At 43.9% G+C, this 18,809-nt stretch overlaps 1 protein-coding gene across 1 annotated transcript in view; it reads left to right on the plus strand.

The window, feature by feature from the left end:
• Positions 1-5,418: 5,418 nt before the first annotated feature.
• Positions 5,419-18,809, plus strand: part of PSTPIP2 (proline-serine-threonine phosphatase interacting protein 2) — a 24,035-nt gene continuing 10,644 nt past the window's right edge. Inside the window, exons 1-4 of the mRNA XM_081801296.1 lie at positions 5,419-5,540; positions 8,166-8,243; positions 11,229-11,263; positions 14,025-14,131. Coding sequence (XP_081657422.1) covers positions 5,434-5,540; positions 8,166-8,243; positions 11,229-11,263; positions 14,025-14,131 — 327 coding nt within the window. The 5' untranslated portion in view covers positions 5,419-5,433. The remainder of the gene's footprint in view (positions 5,541-8,165; positions 8,244-11,228; positions 11,264-14,024; positions 14,132-18,809) is intronic.

Genomic DNA, 18,809 nt, shown 5'->3' on the forward strand with positions numbered 1-18,809 from the left:
AGAGAGGGAGGAGGGTCAGAGGGAGAAGCAGACTCCCTGCCAAGCAGGGAGCCCGATGCGGGACTCGATCCTGGGACTCCAGGATCATGACCTGAGCCGAAGGCAGTCGCTTAACGAACTGAGCCACCCAGGCGCCCGCTCGCCCTTCTTTTTCATCTCCCTGCCCCGCCCAGGACTCCAAGCCCAGGTCCACTTCTAAGGCTTAGCTTCCTCTGTTCCTTCTACTGACTGCCTCCTGCCCGTTCTCCCTCTGCATCCTAATCCATTTTTTTTTCACCTTTTAATTTTATTGAGGCGTAATTTACATAAGATAAAATGCCTAGGTCAGTGAGTTTCGAAAACTGCACACACCTGTACAGCCCACACCTCTCTATAGGATGATCTTGATAGGACTGCGGGTCACATGGGTGTATGCTTTTCCATCGTTCCAGGAAATTCCCTGAGGGACCCTTCCCACTCCAGCCTCAGTTTCTCGCTCAGGCAATCACTGTTATCTATTTTCCCATAGAAATAAGTCCTAGGACTGCCTGCCTGTCCTAGAATGTCGTGTCAATGATATTACACAGCACATACTTTTTGTGCCTGGCATCTTTCACTTTTGTAAGGTTTCTGAGATCCATTCATGTGGTTTCATGGGTCAGGAGTTCTGTCTTTTTATTGCTGAGTAGTATCCCATTGTATGAATATACCACGCATTGTTTGCCCTTCATCAGTTGTAGACATTTGGGTTGTTTCCAGTTTTGGGTTATTGCGTCTAACACTCCCATGACAATTCTCGTGCAAGTCTTTTTGTGGACATACGTTTTATTTTGCTTGGGTAAATGCTGAGGGGTGGAACTTTGGGTCATGGGGTATGTATATATTTATCTTTTCGAGAGATCACCATTTTTCAAAATGTATCGTTTTTATACTCCCATCAGCAATGCATGAGAGTTCCCGTAGTTCAGCATTCCTGCTTACATTCAATGTTGACTTTTTAATTTTAGCTGCTCTAGTGGGCATGGGCATGAAATAGATATTACTGTGACTTTAATTTGAATTTCCCCGGGAAGGTAAGCAATTTTTCATGAACATTTTTTCTTGGTCCATTTCTGTGTCATTGTGTTCCACTACTTTTATTTCCTTCCTTCTACTTACTACAGATTTCATTCATTCTTTTTTCCTAGTTCGATTAAGTGAAGTCTTAGATCATTAATTTTAGAAACTTTTTTTTCTCATATAAGCATTTAGAGCTCTAAGTTTCCCTTTAAGCACTATTTTGGTGCATCTCATAAATGCTGATATACCATTTTCTTCACTATCAGTTGGTTTGAAATATCTTCTGATTTTTCGTGTGAATCCCAGTCATTCTAAAAGACTCAGTTTAAATCTTATTTCTTCTCTTTCTGATGACCGAAGCCTAATCTTTCTTCTCTACCTCATTCATTACATATTTTCTCTTTATAGTCTTGTATATTGTTTTAATCTCTCATTTTCCTGTGCATGCACGTTTATTTTATGTAATTGTCTTTTACTGACTCCCTAAGTGAACAATAGGCTCCTTGGTTGCGAGAACTCTAATGAGGGCTTTGTAACCTTGTTAGTATCTTGTCTGTAGTTGGCATATAATTAACAGACATTTCTCAAACACCATTAATGTGGAAGCTGCTGTGGGTGATAAAAGTTGGGTGTAATCCAGAAATCTTGAAGAAGTTAACTAATTTTTAAAAAGATGTTAACTAAAGACATAAAATAATACAGAATAAGAGCCAAATAGAGGAATGGGCATTAAACACTCTGGGTAGTCAGAAGAGGAAGAGACGACTGTAGAGGGATTACTTGAGGAAGACTCCAGAGAGGAAATGGGATTTGAACTGGCTCTGAAGCAGAGGTGAGACTTAAGTGAAGAGGAGGAAATGGCATTCCCACTGGGGGCAGGGGCGGGGGAGGAGCATGTGTAAAAGTCCTGGGGTAGAAACATAAACTGTTCCTTTGGAGGTCAGGGAAGAGACCAGTGTGGGAAAAGCTGGGGGAGGGAAGTCAGGGATATTGTGTAGAGGGCTCCGTTTACCCAGCTGGGGATATTGGGGTTATGGGGTTATCAGTTCTGATGGCAGATTTGTGATGCCATCTCGGTGCTCATGCAGTCTTCTATCCTACTTGGCCTCCAAATCCTTGGGGGTTTCCTTTCTTGGTCGCCTCTGTATCCCAGTCTCTGCTCTGAAGCAGCAGTTCTGTTTTTTTAAGGCCGACAGCCAGGAGTCCTAGTGATCTGGTGTGTTTCCATGAAACCCCGGTCTATCTCCAATCCTTCCTGCCCAGCCCAAAGAGTGTCTGCACCTTTCATTAAGAAAAAGGAAAGTACCTTTTTCAAATGAATATCATAAGACAGAGAACCCAAGTGCTTTTCTCTGGGAAGGGCAAAGCACTTCTGTCTACAGACCAGCATTGACTGTGGCCCTGTGTATCCATGCATTCACTCATTCACTCCAGAGTCTGTTTTCATCCTTCTCCTTGGATGCATCTGGCTGGAACACAAGAGGCATTTTCATCCTACAGAATTTTACTGCAGACCTTTGGTGTGCATCATATGAAGCTAGATGGTTTGGTTGGTTGTGTGTGTGTGTGTGTGTAGGAGTGGCCCCAGACTAGGAAGAAGCTGCAGGAACTTGTGAAGGGTTGGGACAGCAAGGTTCCTCATGTGGTAGATACCGAACAGCAAATTCAGAGGCAGGGCGCTCTGAGAGACCAGGGGAGGGGGCATCGGGGCTACTCAGAGGAGGCTTCCAGAAAACTCGGGGGTTGAGGGGCTGGATTTGGATTCAGGAGGGGATAATGCAGACATTGTCTTGGAGTTGCTGCTGAGCACTACATTGCAGGTGACTGTAAGAAGCCTACCTGGCTGAGACAGAAGTGTGTATGGAGGGGTGGGGAGAGGAATGAAGCTTTGGTGGAGGTTGTTTCCTTAGGCTTCCCGAGGCCTAAATCTATGCTGAAACAACAGCCAGAATTCATAGAATTAAAGGCATTTCTTACTTAGATGTAATTATATGTGTAGAATTGACTATTCCGATAATAATCCATCTTTAAAAATGCAGTGTGAGGGCGCCTGGGTGGCTCAGTTGGTTAAGCGACTGCCTTCAGCTCAGGTCATGATCCTGGAGTCCCTGGATCGAGTCCCGCATTGGGCTCCCTGCTCGGCGGGGAGTCTGCTTCTCCCTCTGACCCTCCCCCCTCTCATGTGCTTGCTCTCTCTAGTTCTCTCTCTCTCAAATAAATAAATAAAATCTTTAAAAATAAAAAATAAAAATAAAAAAATAAAAATGCAGTGTGAGTTATGGCCAGTTAGGTTTCTGAATGCCACGTTAAATCAACCTCAAGCCTTGGTCCTGCTGGATCTCCCTGAGACCCTGTCTGCTAGGCCAGGCTGTGTGAGTGGCAGCAAATGGAAGAGAGAAATTCTGCTTCTCTGGTGCCCGGGGCTAAGTAGAGAGGTGTCTTCAAGAGTCCCCCAGTCACCACCAAGGGCAGAGTGGTACCCCCCTCAACTGACTGGGGGCTGGGAAGGGGTGATCACCTGGGCTGGGCTGGGGTGGGTGAGTTCAGAGCTCCCCAGGGCATACCCCAGGGCAGCCTAACTAACCTCCCTAAGGGACTGGAGTCTGAATCTGGCAACCTATTGTATGCATTTGGACGTAGAAGCCAGGGAACCAGCCTCATTAGGGGACACTTTAGGGGATATTCTTTAGCCCCTGACTGGTTGGTTTAAGGGGCTGAGGGATGTTGATTTTAAAAATATACTGTCTCTGGGGATACTGCTTTGGGGACTTAGATAGCTTCCTCCAACCTCAGAGCTCACAATAGAATAAAATAGTATAGATTGCTAATTTAAAATGAAAAAACACATTCCTATCTCCCCTCCCGCCCAAACTGGAGCCAGCCAGTGACCATGTGGTGGGTCATGCTGGTTCCCCTTCATGTTTCCCGGTGGGAAGCGGGCCCCCTCTCCGCTCCTGGGGCCTGGCTCCTGGCTCAGAGCTGCTTGCCCTTTTGTAGGGATACCCTCAACCCTCCCCCTGCAGACCAGGCTTATTGGTTGTGGGAAGAGACATCCGTGTCAAGCTCTGTGACAAGTTTAAGGACAAAGGGAAAACTGTGTAGCCCTGGTTCTGGTTCTGGGTGGGGGCCCAGGGAGGGACAGAACCCGGCCAGCTCCCTCATCCATGTGCTCTCTCTATCCCATCACTTCCTGATTCGTGGCCCTTTAGTTTCATAACTTTGACAATTCTGCCAAGGCTGCATACACACTTAACTTCTTCTAGTTTGTTCTCTTTGGTCACATGTCTTGGAGGTGAAGTGCTTCAGAAACTTCCCACTGCTGGCTTCCCCCCTGTGCTCTGCCCTGTGCACTCTGCAGGCCTGGGGCTGCCGTCCCCACTGTCCCCGCTCTGACACAATGTCATTTCTCACCAGAGCTCAGACATCCTCAGCACCACAGGCTACGACTGCATCATTCAGCACCTGAACAACGGCCGCAAGAACTGCAAAGAGTTTGAAGACTTTTTGAAAGAGAGGTACACGCTGTTCTTCCTTGAAGACGGAGGGGGAGACAAAGCACTCCCACTCAAAGGAACCATTTACTGCTTTCTGTTTGTCTTCAGGGGTTCACAGGTCCTCTGCTCTAGGTTATGGGATGATACCCAAGAAGTAAATGATATTTCTGTCCTGAAGTTCTTAGAAATCATTGTGACAGATGAGATTTATGAGTGAAACAGCAAACAAATTATCATAAAATCCAGTGAGGTGATACGCATAGCACTAAAAACCTCATGGGAGAGGGAGATTGTGAAAGACCGGTATAAAGAGGGGCAGACAGGACCTTTGAGGGGCCCTCGGAGGGTGGTGTGGATTTGATAGATGGAGGAGTAGCTAGGTGTCTGTGGGAGGACAGCAAGCTTGCAGGTGGAGATGAGCATGACTTACCTGATTCAGAGACCCGGGTGGGGTGGGGTGGGGTGGGGTGGCCATGGCCACAGAGCAGTGAGAAAGAGGGGGGTGGGTCACAGCATTCCAGAGGGCAGGGGGTGTTCAGGGCAGTCCATGCCAGTTTAGAGGATTTTTCCTTTCCTTTTCTTTTTTTAATAGATAGGATTTTTTTTTTTTAATTCCATACTTAATGGGGTAAGTTAGTTTTGTGGAAAATCTTATCCCACCAGAATACTCAATTTCCCAGTGATTCCGGATGAAGGAACACTTTAGAGGGATCTTTGGCCAAAGATCAGGGTTGTTGCCAGGACCCAAACTAATAAACAGATTCTATTTGTCTTTTTTGTTTGTTTGTTTGTTTTTAAAGATTTTATTTATTTATTTGAGAGAGAGAGAATGAGAGACAGAGAGCATGAGAGGGAGGAGGGTCAGAGGGAGCAGCAGACTCCCTGCCGAGCAGGGAGCCCGATGCGGGACTTGATCCCGGGACTCCAGGATCATGACCTGAGCCGAAGGCAGTCGCTTAACCAACTGAGCCACCCAGGCGCCCCTGAACAGATTCTATTTGTAACACAGTGAGTAAAAGGTTTATAACTTGGAGATCCAGACATCAACGTGTTTTTCCATCAAGTGTTTTTATTTTCTTCTCGAGAGAACATTGGGTAACATCACACTTCTTTTTTTTTTTTTTTTTTAAGATTTTATTTATTTATTTGGCAGAGAGAGACACAGTGAGAGAGGGAACGGGGGAGTGGGAGAGGGAGAAGCAGGCTTCCCGCAGAGCAGGGAGCCCGATGTGGGGCTCGATCCCAGGACCCTGGGATCATGACCTGAGCCGAAGGCAGACGCTTAACGACTGAGCCACCCAGGCGCCCCAACATCACATTTCTATGGTTGTCCACCCTGGATGATGAGGCCTCTCTCCCTAAACTCTTTTGAAAGTCCCCAGGGAACTGGAGCCCTGACACACGGTGCATATCAGGAGGGGTGGGTGGGGAGAGGTGTGTCCACTCTCAGGCTCCAGGGAGCTGGTCACTGCACCTCCTCCTTTGAGGGACCAGCCTCCCTCTTCTACCCAAGCTGGTTGGCAGTGGTGACACCAAATTACACCTTTCCTTTCTCCTAATGGGCACCGGAGGTGGGCTTCCTCCTTTCTTCAGCAGAGCTCTGACAAGGTAGCCGGCAAACAGGCGTTTCACAACTGCAAGATACACAGATTGCAGAACATCCCTCGCTTTTTGTGTTCCTTCTCCAGGTAGGGCTTTTATACATTTTCTCCTGGGAGTGAACTAGCCTTGCCATACATCTATGAGGAGCCATTGTCTACTGACTGAAGCTTCTGCCGCCCAGGCAGGACCATCCAAGAGACCCCTGACACAATGGGGATGGGGATGGAAATCAGTGGTGTCCACATTTTTTTTAAATGTAACCCTCAGTAAGAAATAAAATAAAAATTAAAAAATAAAGTTTTTTAAAGAAAAAGGAAATAAAAAAAATTTCCACTGCCACCCAGCACACACATGCATAAAACAAAAGTTTAACAAACATCACTGCCCTGTTATTTTATTCAATTTTATTTAGGGTTTTTTTTTTTTTTTTTTAAAGAGACTGAGAGAGCACACAAGTTGGGGGAGCCAAGAGAAAGAGAAAGAATCTTTTTTTTTTTTTTAAGATTTTATTTCTTTATTTGAGAAAGAGAGCACACACATGAGAGAGAGAGAGAGAAAGGGGGGGAGCGCATAAGCAGGGGAGTGGGAGAGGGAGAAGCAGGCTTCCTGCTGAGCAGGGAGCCCGACGTGGGGCTTGATCCCAGGACCCTTGGGGCTTGATCCCAGGACCCTGGGATCATGACCTGAGCTGAAGGCAGACGCTTAACTCCTGAGCCACCCAGGCGCCCCTAAAAGCAGGGTTCTACAGAACATCCCAGTTTGAGGTCTTCCACTGGTTAACAATGAAATGAACCTATTTTTTTTTTTAAAGATTTTATTTATTTGACACAGAGAGAGAGAGAGCACAAGTAGGCAGAGCGGTCAGCAGAGGGAAAGGGAGAAACAGGCTCCCTGCTGAGCAGGGAGCCCGATGCAGGGCTAGATCCCAGGACCCTGGGATCATGACCTGAGCTGAAGGCAGCCACTTAACCAACTGAGCCACACAGGTGCCCCTGAAATGAACCTATTTTGTCCCTGGTACTCAAGCGCATGGACTCTCTCACCCCTAGAACCCCGGATGGGGCCAGCTTACAAACCAAGCTCCTGATATGAGCAGGAAACGAGGAATATAAAAATGAGGATCATCATCCTGCAGCGAGTAGCTAGAGGCAATTAAGTGAGATTATATTAATAGCTGCCAGTTATTGAAGGCTTGCCAGATACATATATAAGCTACCATATATTTTGCATACATTATCTTGTTCGTTCTCCTAATAACCCTGTGTGGTAAGTTTTATCATCCTTATTTTACAGTTGAAGAAACTGAGGCTCAGAGAGGTTATGTAACTTGCCTAAGGTCAGACAGCTAAGAAAGGATAGATCTGGTTTCAAACCTAGGAAGATCAGGTCCCGGCACCCACTGCAGTGTTCCTGCTGCAGTACCTGGGACACTGTAACTGATGGGAGAATGGGGATATTTGGCACATTAGACAGACCATACTACACCAAGTAACGATCTGTTGTTCTTGTGAGACCTGCCAACTGCAGAGTTTATATTCTATCCCTTTCGTTGCTACAGTTTAGCTGCATCTTTGAATTGACTGTGAATGAGGAACTCTATAGAATGGTTAAAAGGATACTCCTCGAGAACATGGGAGGAGGGGTGGGCCTTAGGAGTGTGGCATTTGGTGGAAGTATCTCTTACGCCACTTAAATATATGTATATAAATATAAATAAAAATCAATTTTTGGTATATAAATCCTTGGGTCATAGTTTTGAATAGTTAGTCTGTAATGCCCTAGCCTGTGCTGGTCAGGGGGCCATGTCTGGTTTTGCCCGTGATGTCCAGGCTGGCGACTTAGAGGTGAAGACCACTGGTCTTCTCGCAGTTCTTCCTGTTGAGTAGAGGGACTTCTGCATTTTAGAGAATGGTGTTATATCTGAGCTTCTCCCGTCAGAGGTGCAGTTTTGCCCTCGAGGGGAGTGCCATGTGTTTTAACTAAGAATCAGCACCAAGAAGGACTCAGAGCTCTCTCTTCTGTTCCCCTTAGGGCATCAATTGAAGAGAAATATGGCAAAGACCTTCTCAACCTCTCCAGGAAGAAGCCATGTGGACAGTTGGAGATCAAGTAGGTGCCACGCTTCGTTCCGGGTTCCTGGTCGACCAGTACTGCCAGGAGCCCCCATTGCTTTGGCAGACAGAGCTGGCCAGTGGGGTGACGTGTATTGGGTGAAAACAGTTTATAATTGTTTTTTCCCCCTTATTTCCAGTTATGAAAAATACAGAAAAATAGAAAGAAGGCTCCAATGAACTATGAAGCCACAACCCATTAGTAAAACTTTCTAGATTTTCTTTGAAGTCTTTTTCTATGTATACTTTTTCATCAGGAAGATTATACTATATGTAATTTTATACTAGACATTTAATAGAAGGGCTTAGGCACATGCACACATGCATGCACGCTGTTTGTGACAACTCTGAGAGATTGTCTTTGCACCATTTTATAGTTCTCACCAGTGATGTGAGGTTTCTGTACTTATTTATTCTTTCGTCACTCACTGAATACAGATATGGCTTTAGGAACACTCTCTCATCTACAGGGCTGGTGGCTTCATGGGCGGTTATATAGGCTCCTGTATTGATATTTATTGAGCTCTCTGATATTTAGCAGAATGAGTCTGACCCAAAATGATATATATATTTTAAAGATTTATTTATTTATTTGAGAGAGAGAGAGAGAGTGAGAGTGCAAGCATGATGGGGGAGAGGCAGAGAGAGAAGGAGAGAGAGAATCTCAGGCAGACTCCCAGCTGAGTGTGGAGCCTGGTGTGGGGCTTGATCCCAGGACCCTAAGATCAGGATCTGAGCCCAAACCAGGAGTCAGACACTTAACTAACTGAGCCACCCAGGCGCCCTGATCCAAAATGATATTTATTATATTCTTAGACATCTGACCTATAACTTAGTAGATTCATAGAGAGCCTCTAGCATCGTTCTCTGTGTTCTGTAACAAAAGCCAGTCAGTGTTCCTTCTTAGAGTGTACCTCAGAGTGAAAGATGCAACGGAAATGATTAGTGGCAACGGTGTCTCCAAGGTTGATATGAAAGGTCATTTGGGGGGCGCCTGGGTGGCTCAGTCTGTTAGGCGTCTGCCTTCAGCTCAGGTCATGATCCCAGGGTCCTGGGATCGAGTCCTGAGTCGGGCTCCCTGCTCAGCAAGGGGCCTGCTTCTCCCTCTCCCTCTGCCTGCCACTCTGCCAACTTGTGCTCTCTCTCTATCTCTCTGTCAAATAAATAAATAAAATCTTAAAAAAAAAAAAAGAAAGGTCATTTGGGTGACTTCTGTTTCTGTCACCTCTAGGATGATCTTTAGGAAGGGGCCCTCGATAAGAGTGCAAGACTCGCTTCTCTGTGGACTAGTTAGAACTTTTCATCTCCTGGACCACATTGAGAGACTCAGGTCTCTAATGGGCCACATTAGGGTTTAAGGCCAAAGTGCTTATTTAAAAGGGTGGTAGAATATTTTCTCTTCCCACAGTGAAGAACACTAGGGAGAAGAGGAGATGGACATTGCTAGGCCACTACCCCCAACGTTCCGATTCTCTCTCCGGATTGTCATCATGTCCTGAACAAGGGAAATAGCAATTAAGTGATGATGGGAGACAAGAAACCTAATGACAAACAAAAGAGAGATTTGGACTGCCTTTTTAGTGGCCCTTCAGCCAGTGGCTTAGGGTGGGGAAAAATTTTAGACCCTGAACAATTTGTGGGTAAGGCTGGATTTCAAGTCCACAACTCGCCATGGAGAAGGACTTCCGGTTGTACCTGCTGCCATAACCCTCTGCCTTTCTTACTAATTCCAGTAGTAAGTCTGTGCTTCAGTGATGCTCATTTGTCCTTCTGGACCACTGGCATACTTGTTTGATAGGGACACTTTCTAGTACATTGTGTTCCTTGAAAAATTGTATCATAAGATGGGTAAGGTGAATGGAGAATGTGCAGTTACGTTTTTCTGCTTGATATCTTTGTAATAATTGGAAATGTTTGTGTGAGAAAAGGCATGGAGAAAGAAGAATCCTTTCTTTTGGGATAAATGAACAGAGCAGGAAAAGTGAGAGCTAGAAGTGGCCAGCTGGAAAAGACGAGGGTTTTTACTTTGCAAAATAGCAAAACTTGCCACACACATATATACATATAGGAAATGATCCATGATCTTATGCTGTTGTGGCTGGGGGACCGTGAATTCACAGAGTTCCATTCCTACCTGAGTGGCTGGAATGAGCCCAGTGAGATCTGCTTCTGTGAAGGCAGCCTGAGCAAGAACATTCCCAGGGCCAAGTGACCCCAGAAGGAGGTTTACTTAAAGAAGTATAGGATGGGGAGAACTCAAACCATAGGCAAGGGGGTCTCCAAGGAAGGAGGAGCCGTGGGCCATAAGAGGATGGGGGAGATCAAGAGAAGGTGTGAAAAATGAGTCAGGGTCTTTCTCTGCTGAAACCGTGAGGTAATAAATGTGTGTTGTTTTAGGCTGCTAATTTTGTGGTAATTTGTTATTCAGCAATAGAACACTAATACAATGTGTTTAATGTCTGTCTCCCCCATTGGAGTGTGAGGTCTGGGACTGTGTCTGTCTTATACCATTGAATCATTAACATCTGCCACAACACCTGGCTCATAGTTTATGTTCCATAAGCACAAATGATTGATGAGTGAATGAAACAGGGGGCGATCAGGAGCCAGAGTTTGAACCCTTCTTTTATTGGCTTGTATCCATATTTCTCATTATCATATCTTACCGAAGGACCGGTATTCTTATGAGAAAGGGACCATAACTCCTGTAATACCATTGGGGGAAATGAAGCATAAGGAATTTTGGCATCTTGCTGTACCCGGGTGGACAGTGGAGAATGTATAATGCTTGTGCCTGAGATTGAGAGAGTAAGAAAGAGGAAAGTGAATGGCAAAAGTCTTGATCCTTTGTGGTCTTCCCAAGCTCACGGGCAAAGTTGAGCTGACAGGCCATGAGATGCGGGCAGAGAGAAGCATGCCGTGGCATTATAAGATTGCACAGCCAATTTCCAGAACTGAAACTATGCATGTGCTTGTTTTTTAGCACCCTGAAGCGGGCCCTGGAAGTCTTTAAGCAGCGTAAGTGATTCTCTAAACTGTGTTTGCCGGTCCCGGTGGGTGCTGGGTCTGTCTGTCACCAGCAGTGGGTTTTAATGTGAACAGCAATCTCATATTCAGTGAGAAAAAAATTAGAGCAGCTCCCAAGGTGAAAAGGAACTCTGCAGAGTTGAAATGAGGAGGAGAACCCATCCTGCACACCCTCTCATCATGGTGTGCATTTGACTCACTTAGAGCTGCAGTTCTCACACTTGAAATCCAGGGCAAGACCCTGGCACTCTGGTCTTCAAAGGGTCCTGTCCAGTTTGTTTTTTCTTTCTTTCTTTTCTTTTTTTTTTCCTTTCCTTTCCTTTCCTTTCCTTTCCTTTCCTTTCCTTTCCTTTCCTTTCCTTTCCTTTCCTAGTAATCTCTACACCCAACATGGGGTTTGAACTCACGACCCTGAGATCAAGAGTTACATGCTCTACCAGCTCACCAGCCAGGCACCCCCCACTTCAGTTCTAATAGTCCCCAGGCCTGTTACCCAGAAAGTGCCTTTAAGGCTTTCTGTTCTTCACAGTATGGGGTGCTTCCAAGCTAAGGATTTTAACATGGCATCATAGATATGATATGTGCTTTAAGTGTTTTTATAGCTAGTTGACTGGTTCTAGATGTTTGTTAATGTTAGCTAAATAGGTATTCATCTTAACTTTTCCATAGAAGGTGTCTTCTTCCCTCTTTAACCACCAATGACTACATTTCTCAAGGTGGAAATATTTCTTATGTTTCATGTTTCTTAGACACCCTGCTAGGCTAAGCATGTGGCCCAAGGGAGCTTCAGCCTAGGCCGGGTCTCCTAAACCTGTATACTTGTTCATACTTGACTTATTTTCTTTTTTCCCCCAAAAATAATTTTATTTCCCTCTTATTAAAAAAATATAAACATATATATTTTTTTCTTAAAAATTCAAACAACTAACTAGTTAGACAACTAGCAAGAAGATGGTAAACATTTGAACTTTCACTTCCTAGTGATAAGCAGTTATTGGTGAATATGACTCCAGATGTTTTTATGCAATTAAACTTATATGCAAATGTATCTTCATATAAGTGAATAGGATGATACTGTGGGAGGGGTTCAGACTCTATGGGGTGGGAGCAGAGCCTATGTTTTAAAATCAATTTTGAAATGAAATTATCAATGTTTTAATCATGCTAGCAGTTTGGTATATATCTCTCTAGACCTTTTTCTATGCATTTATAATTCTCTTTCTCTTTCTTAAATTGCAGACACACACACACAGAGACATGAGTTTTTGTATAAATGAGATCATACTATACCTAGCTCTCTACAATCTGTTTCTCAACAATATTATCTAAGCATCTTCCCATTTCAGTTCATATAGATCTGCCTCATTTTTTCACATTTGAAAATTTTGAGGGGCACCTGGCTAGCTCAGTGGAGCATGTGACTTGATCTTGCAGGGTTGTGAGCTGAAGCCCCACATTAGGTATAGAGATTACTTAAAACTGAAATCATTATAAAAAAAGGAAAGAAAGTTTTGATCCTACAAAATGCCAAACTTCTTCCAGAAAGGTTGTACTGATTTTTTCTTCCACCCAAAGTGCTGTTTTCCCCCATGCTTACCGATACGAAGAATTTTCACATTTTAAAAAATTTCCCCAACTGAAAAGCAAAAAATTATAGATTACTGGGGTTTCAAGTTTTACACTTTTTCCATTAGCTTTAAGGCTGAATACATTTCCAAATATTTATTGGCCATTTAGCCAATCTTTAAAAAATGTCATGTTCTTTAACCAATTTTTATACTGGAATATTTTTTTTTTTTTAAGATTTTATTTATTTTTATTTTGAGAGAGAGAGAGCACAAGAGGGAGGAGCGGGAGAGGGAGAAGCAGACTCCCTGCTGAGCAGGGAGCCCGATGTGGGTCTCGATCCCGGGACTCCAGGATCATGACCTGAGCCGAAGGCAGTCACTTAACCAACTGAGCCACCCAGGCACCCCGGAATATTTTTATTTTGATTTTGATTTGTGGAAGCTCTTTTAATATAGCTATTTCCTCTTTGTTATATAAATTGCTAATATTTTTCCAATTTGTCATGTATCTTTGAACCTTGTTCAAGGTTGTTTTGACACACACAAGTTTAAAATTTTTTCTTAGGTCAGATCTGTCAGTCTTTCTAGCTTTAATGTCATGCTTCAATTTGTTTTCTTAGAACAAGTAAAATAGGAATTTTTTTGGTTGTAATAAAGATAAGCCATACTCCTTGCAAAGATCTTAGAAAATAAGGGGAAGAAATCACCAGTCATCTTTCTATCTAGAAATAACTATTGATAGCCAAAATTTTCACGTATGACCTTTCTTACAAATGCTCAGGCTCATGTTAGAGATGGAAAGACTGTTAGAGTCATCTAATGAGAAATAAGTATTGAATTTGAAATTGTAGTGGGTTTCATGATGTCTTCTAGCACATAAGCTCCATGAGCTGGGGCCTTGGCTGTTTTTCAATTCAGCTCTGGGTACTCACTAGGTGAGTGACAGCCAGTGGTAAGAGGCTAAGCTAAAGGTTTGCTAGCTTTGGTCTTGGTGGCCAGGGCAATGCTGGGCACATGCAAGGACTCAATAAATGTTGGTAACCGAGTGAAATAGGATAATTTTACCATTAGCTCCAGGATTTTGTGAATATGTTATGTGTGGTTTTGTATATTTGAATTCAGACATATGTAGATCCTGCTTATTGTTTTTTGTTTTGCCTTGTTTTTTTAAATTCTTCTTGCAGAGGTAGACAGTGTGGCCCAATGTCACATTCAGCTTGCCCAGACTCTAAGAGAAGAGGCCAGGAAGATGGAAGAATTCAGGGAAAAGCAAAAGCTACAACGGAAAAAGGTAGGATTTGTGTATGTGTGAAGACATTGGTTTTCCTATGGCACAAAACTCCAGGCTTGTTTGTTCATCAAACTCCTTGGCTCATTCCTGCCTTCATGCAGCTATGCTCTTCTTTTAACCAACCTATGAGATTATTTATTGGGAAACCACATGGAGACCCCATCTAGATGGTTATGTCTCTGTGCCCATTTGCACCCAGTCAGTTCTCTTTGAATTCTTGCAGGATTTAGGGGTCTGGCCTGCCTTACTCTTCTTTTCATATCTGCTGCCACTATTCAGACTGTGACTGACAAGGGGGAGCCCTCTGTCTTCAGTAGAGTCTGAAGGCATTTAACCTAGAGGGCTCCCAGATCACACTCCTCCTCCTGGACAAAGCAGTAGGGGAACGGTAAGATGTGGAAAAGACTCACATTCTCCCAGAGACCATGAAGTTCAAACACCTTATTTTACAAATAGGGAAACTGAGGCCCTGGGAAATCCAAGTCCTTTTTGTCTTCAAAGCAGGTGTACATAAGCTCTTTTCCATTGATGGGATTTACTCTTGTCTGACTACATGGAAGGAGATGGGAGTAAGCAAGAGTTAATAAAACTGCCAAACATTTGAGAAGTTATAAGGATCAAGAAAAGAAATCCAGATTTATGGTAGTAAGCTGTTCCTTAGACTAGACCAGCCACTATTCTGACTCTCTTCTATTTTGTTCCTAAATGACTTATATATCCAGGTTGGCCTGGCAGCCAAGTAGGGCCCTTCTACAATTTCTTTTTTATATCTGGTCTATAAAGTTGGAACCTCAGCTTCTTATGGGGGGCGGGGGACAAGCTCTTTCCTATTTGGCATCCAAAGATTTCCAGCCAGATCTCCCCAGACAGCTCTGCATGGACTTTTTGGAAATCCATCCTCATCCTGGCTCCTGACCATCTGGAGGTCATTGTCAATAGTGTGTGTATCCAGTAAAATGTCCAGCTGTTAAGGCTGATTCTATCTGTACATCAATCTCAACAACTTTGCCTATGGTTCTAAGTCAGAGTCTAATTCCAGCTTCTTTGGTGACCACTTGGCATTTGGAGTGGGTGCAGCATCTTAAAAGCCTGACTGCCTTCATCTGTTGTCATTTCCCGAGCTGCTCTTAGAGCTGTGCCTCTTGTGGGGAAGAAAGGGCGGACACTAACATGTAAGGAATGCCATATCGAGTGGTTTCATACACACTCCCGCTTCAGGTATCAGGTTTGGGAGGTGCATCTGGCCTCAAATACTTTTCAGAACAGAAATAATATGCATCAAAAAAAAAAAAAAGAAAAGAAATAATATGCATCTTACACCCACCCATTGGATAGTCACACTGTTTTTTTTTTTAAAGATTTTATTTATTTATTTGACAGAGACAGAGATAGCGAGAGCAGGAACACAAGCAGAGGGAGCGGGAGAGGGAGAAGCAGGCTTCTCGCAGAGCGGGGAGCCCGATGCGGGGCTCGATCCCAGGACCCTGGGATCATGACCTGAGCCGAAGGCAGACGCTTAACGACTGAGCCACCCAGGTGCCCCAGTCACACTGTTTTTTGCTGACATTGCCAGCCCTGCCCACCTACCTAGAGGAATAACCATTTTTCAGAGGCAAAATGCCTTAGATGATCAGAGTCGATGCATATATGATTTCCAGGAAGAGGAGCAGAGGGTCATTTCATCTTGTTTCCAAGTGCCTTCGGTAGCTTTGGTCATTTCAGGGAGAGTTCTGTTAATTTTGCAAGGCTTCTGAAACTCCCCTCCTAACCAAGTTACAAAGACCAGATTCTCGTAGCTCGAAGAATGTGTTCCGAATTCTGTTAAGTAATAGAGGAGCCAGGGTTTGATCCACTGCTGTCATCCCGGTTCCCTATATCCTGTGTGCTCTCTGCTGCAGGAGAGTGCCTTCTGAGCTTTCTTGGAGGAGTCCAAAGTTTATTAATAAATTTGCAGTTACTTGTGTCGCGGTGAACTCTGGGTTGTGCCACTTCTGTTTTTAAATACATTTTTTAAATTTTTTTTTTTTTTGAATTTCTTTTTAACTTTATTGTGGAAAGAACACTTAACACGAGATCTATCCTCTTAGCAAAATTTTAAGTATACAATACAGTACTGCTGACTGCAGGTATAATGTTGTACAACAAAGCTCTAGAATGTATGTAAATACATTTTTTTTAAATCAAACTTTGGGAGAAAATGTGTCAGTGTTAACTTCCCATTTTCACTGGCCCAACCCTGCATGCGTTGGTCTTCCACTTTTTGGAAATTAAGCCATTTCCATTTATCAAGGAAAGCCATCAATTGGTTTCTTCTAGTAACTTGGGGAAGGGGAGGTGTGGGTAGAATGGCTGATCAGAAGTTAATGGTGTACTCGCTTAGACAACTAGATTTCTGCGGGTGGTGAACAATACAGACATGGTCATCCTTCCCTCAGGGAGTGTAGAGCATGGCCAGAGACTGAGGTGACATAGTCATCATGATAAAGCATGATGAGCCTTAACTAGTAGGGAAGGTGAAGATGCCACCTGAACAAGCAGTGGGGACACCTGATGTCACCAGTGAGGCTGGGGAGGCCTCCTGGGGGAAGACCTTGAAGCTTGTCCTTGAAGGGACAGCACATGGTCAGGGGCTTTCCTCTGGTGCCCACATTCTGTTCTATGCTCTCAGCTTAGATTGGGATGATCATGGCAGAATGTTGGTCTGCCTGTGTAGGGAGCAATCTCTGAAGAAAGGAACCTCCTGGGGTTATACAGAGTGACCCGCTTTCTGAATACAGTCTGAATGTGGACAGACGGACACACAGACCACTGAGCAGCTATTTCAGTAATTTACCACAGGGTCATTTGGGTCATTTATATATATCTTCTTTCTTACCCCTGCCCTCCTGCTTTTCCCCACCTTAGAGCAGAGGTGATAGTTTTTGCACTACTTTGTGTTATCAATAATACAACAATTCGATTTCCATTGGGTTTGGCCTTAGAAGACTTGCCATGATTAGGTCACTCTGTAAGTGAATACAGACATGAGGAAGCTTTAATCAAAGAGCTGGACTTGGTGTCACTGAATGGCCTTGAGCAATATCACCTCTTGGGCCTCGGGGATCACACCTGTCAGGTGAGAGCCAGACTGCCTCTCTAGGGTTCTGTCCGAATACAAATGCCAGGCATCCTCGAAGGCAGAGAGGAAGAGGAAGGGAAAAAGTGTGGCTAATTAATAGGACTTTGTAGCCACCTGAGAGGTGCTTGAAGCAGGTGTTATGTGCAAGTTGGACATAAGGAGGCCTGGCTGGGGCCATAAACTATAAAATAGTAGCAGCTCCCAAACTGGAAGAATGGTAATGTGTATATTTGAACTGGAAAGGACCATGGAATAGACCAACATTGCTAACTGATCTGTTCCAGGGAGCTTGGGAAAATTAGAAACCATTAACAAATAAACCCAGCTCCTCCTCCTGGCAGAGGTATATAGGCACTCATGTGAATGACACAGCTTCCTGTCTGTGATGGCAAGGACCTTCCCATGAGTCTTTGCATGTGGGGCTCATGTCTGTACTCTGTGCCTTCAGCGTCTTCACTATTAGCAGATGCATGGCCACCTCTTGGTCCCTTGATTTCTGCTAGGCTAGAAGATGACTGCTCTGTTCTCTGAAGGCCCCTTGCCGCCCCTCCCACCCCCGGGGAATTTCATGTATTACACAAAATGTATATTTGAAGTGAGACCATGCCAAACATTCCATCCAGATATCTTGAAAATCCATCCAACCATGTTTGTGTTGGTAACAGACAAAAATTTATTTTTCCAGAAGAAAGAGAAACCACATTTGAATATCATCTTCAGTATTATTATTTTGCATTGTATCATTTTACACCAGAGTAATGCCATAGCTCATTTTGAATGATTGCATCTCATGGTATAAAAGACCAAAATGATTGGTCTTTTATACACCTGTTTGGTTTATAGAGCTATCATAAGGGACAATGGTAGGTTAGGGTACTGATTAGGAATAAGGGCACAGGAGTCAGGCTGTGCCCAAATCCCAACTCCACTACTTGCTTGGCTAAATAAATCCACCTCGGTTTACTGTCAAGAAAGTGGAGATAAGAGTACTCACAGTCGTGATGCATGAAAACTGCTTAGCACATAATAATACCTGATAAATGGGCACTACTATTATGTCTGAGACATACATTTTTATTATTTGCTCCATTATTTTGAGTAATGAAAGTGTTTACATCACAGCCACAACAAAGAAATTGCTTCCAATTGAACTTAACAGAGTACTTTACCTTTCTGGGATTAGATGGGGTAAAGAGAACATCTTCTTTTAGCTGTCCTACAAACATTTCTTCTCTTCACACTGCCTGGGCTCCTTGCTGATTAAGGGTGTGCCATTGAAGGATGCTGACATAGGTTTATAGACTAAAGACCCCTTTTATTTTTATTTTTTTAATTTTATTATGTTATGTTAGTCACTGTACAATACATCATTAGTTTTTGATGTGGTGATCCACGATCCATTGTTTTCGTATAACACCCAGTGCTCCATGCAGTACGTGCCCTCCTTAATACCCATCACCCAGCTAACCCCTCCCCCCTCCCCTCTAAAACCCTGTTTGTTTCTCAGAGTCCGTAGTCTCTCATCTCTCCCTCCAATTCCCCACCCTTCCTTCTCCTCAT

This window comes from Leptonychotes weddellii, chromosome 13 (assembly GCF_054177405.1).
Source record: "Leptonychotes weddellii isolate Sample4059 chromosome 13, ASM5417740v2, whole genome shotgun sequence".
Lineage (NCBI taxonomy): Eukaryota > Metazoa > Chordata > Mammalia > Carnivora > Phocidae > Leptonychotes > Leptonychotes weddellii.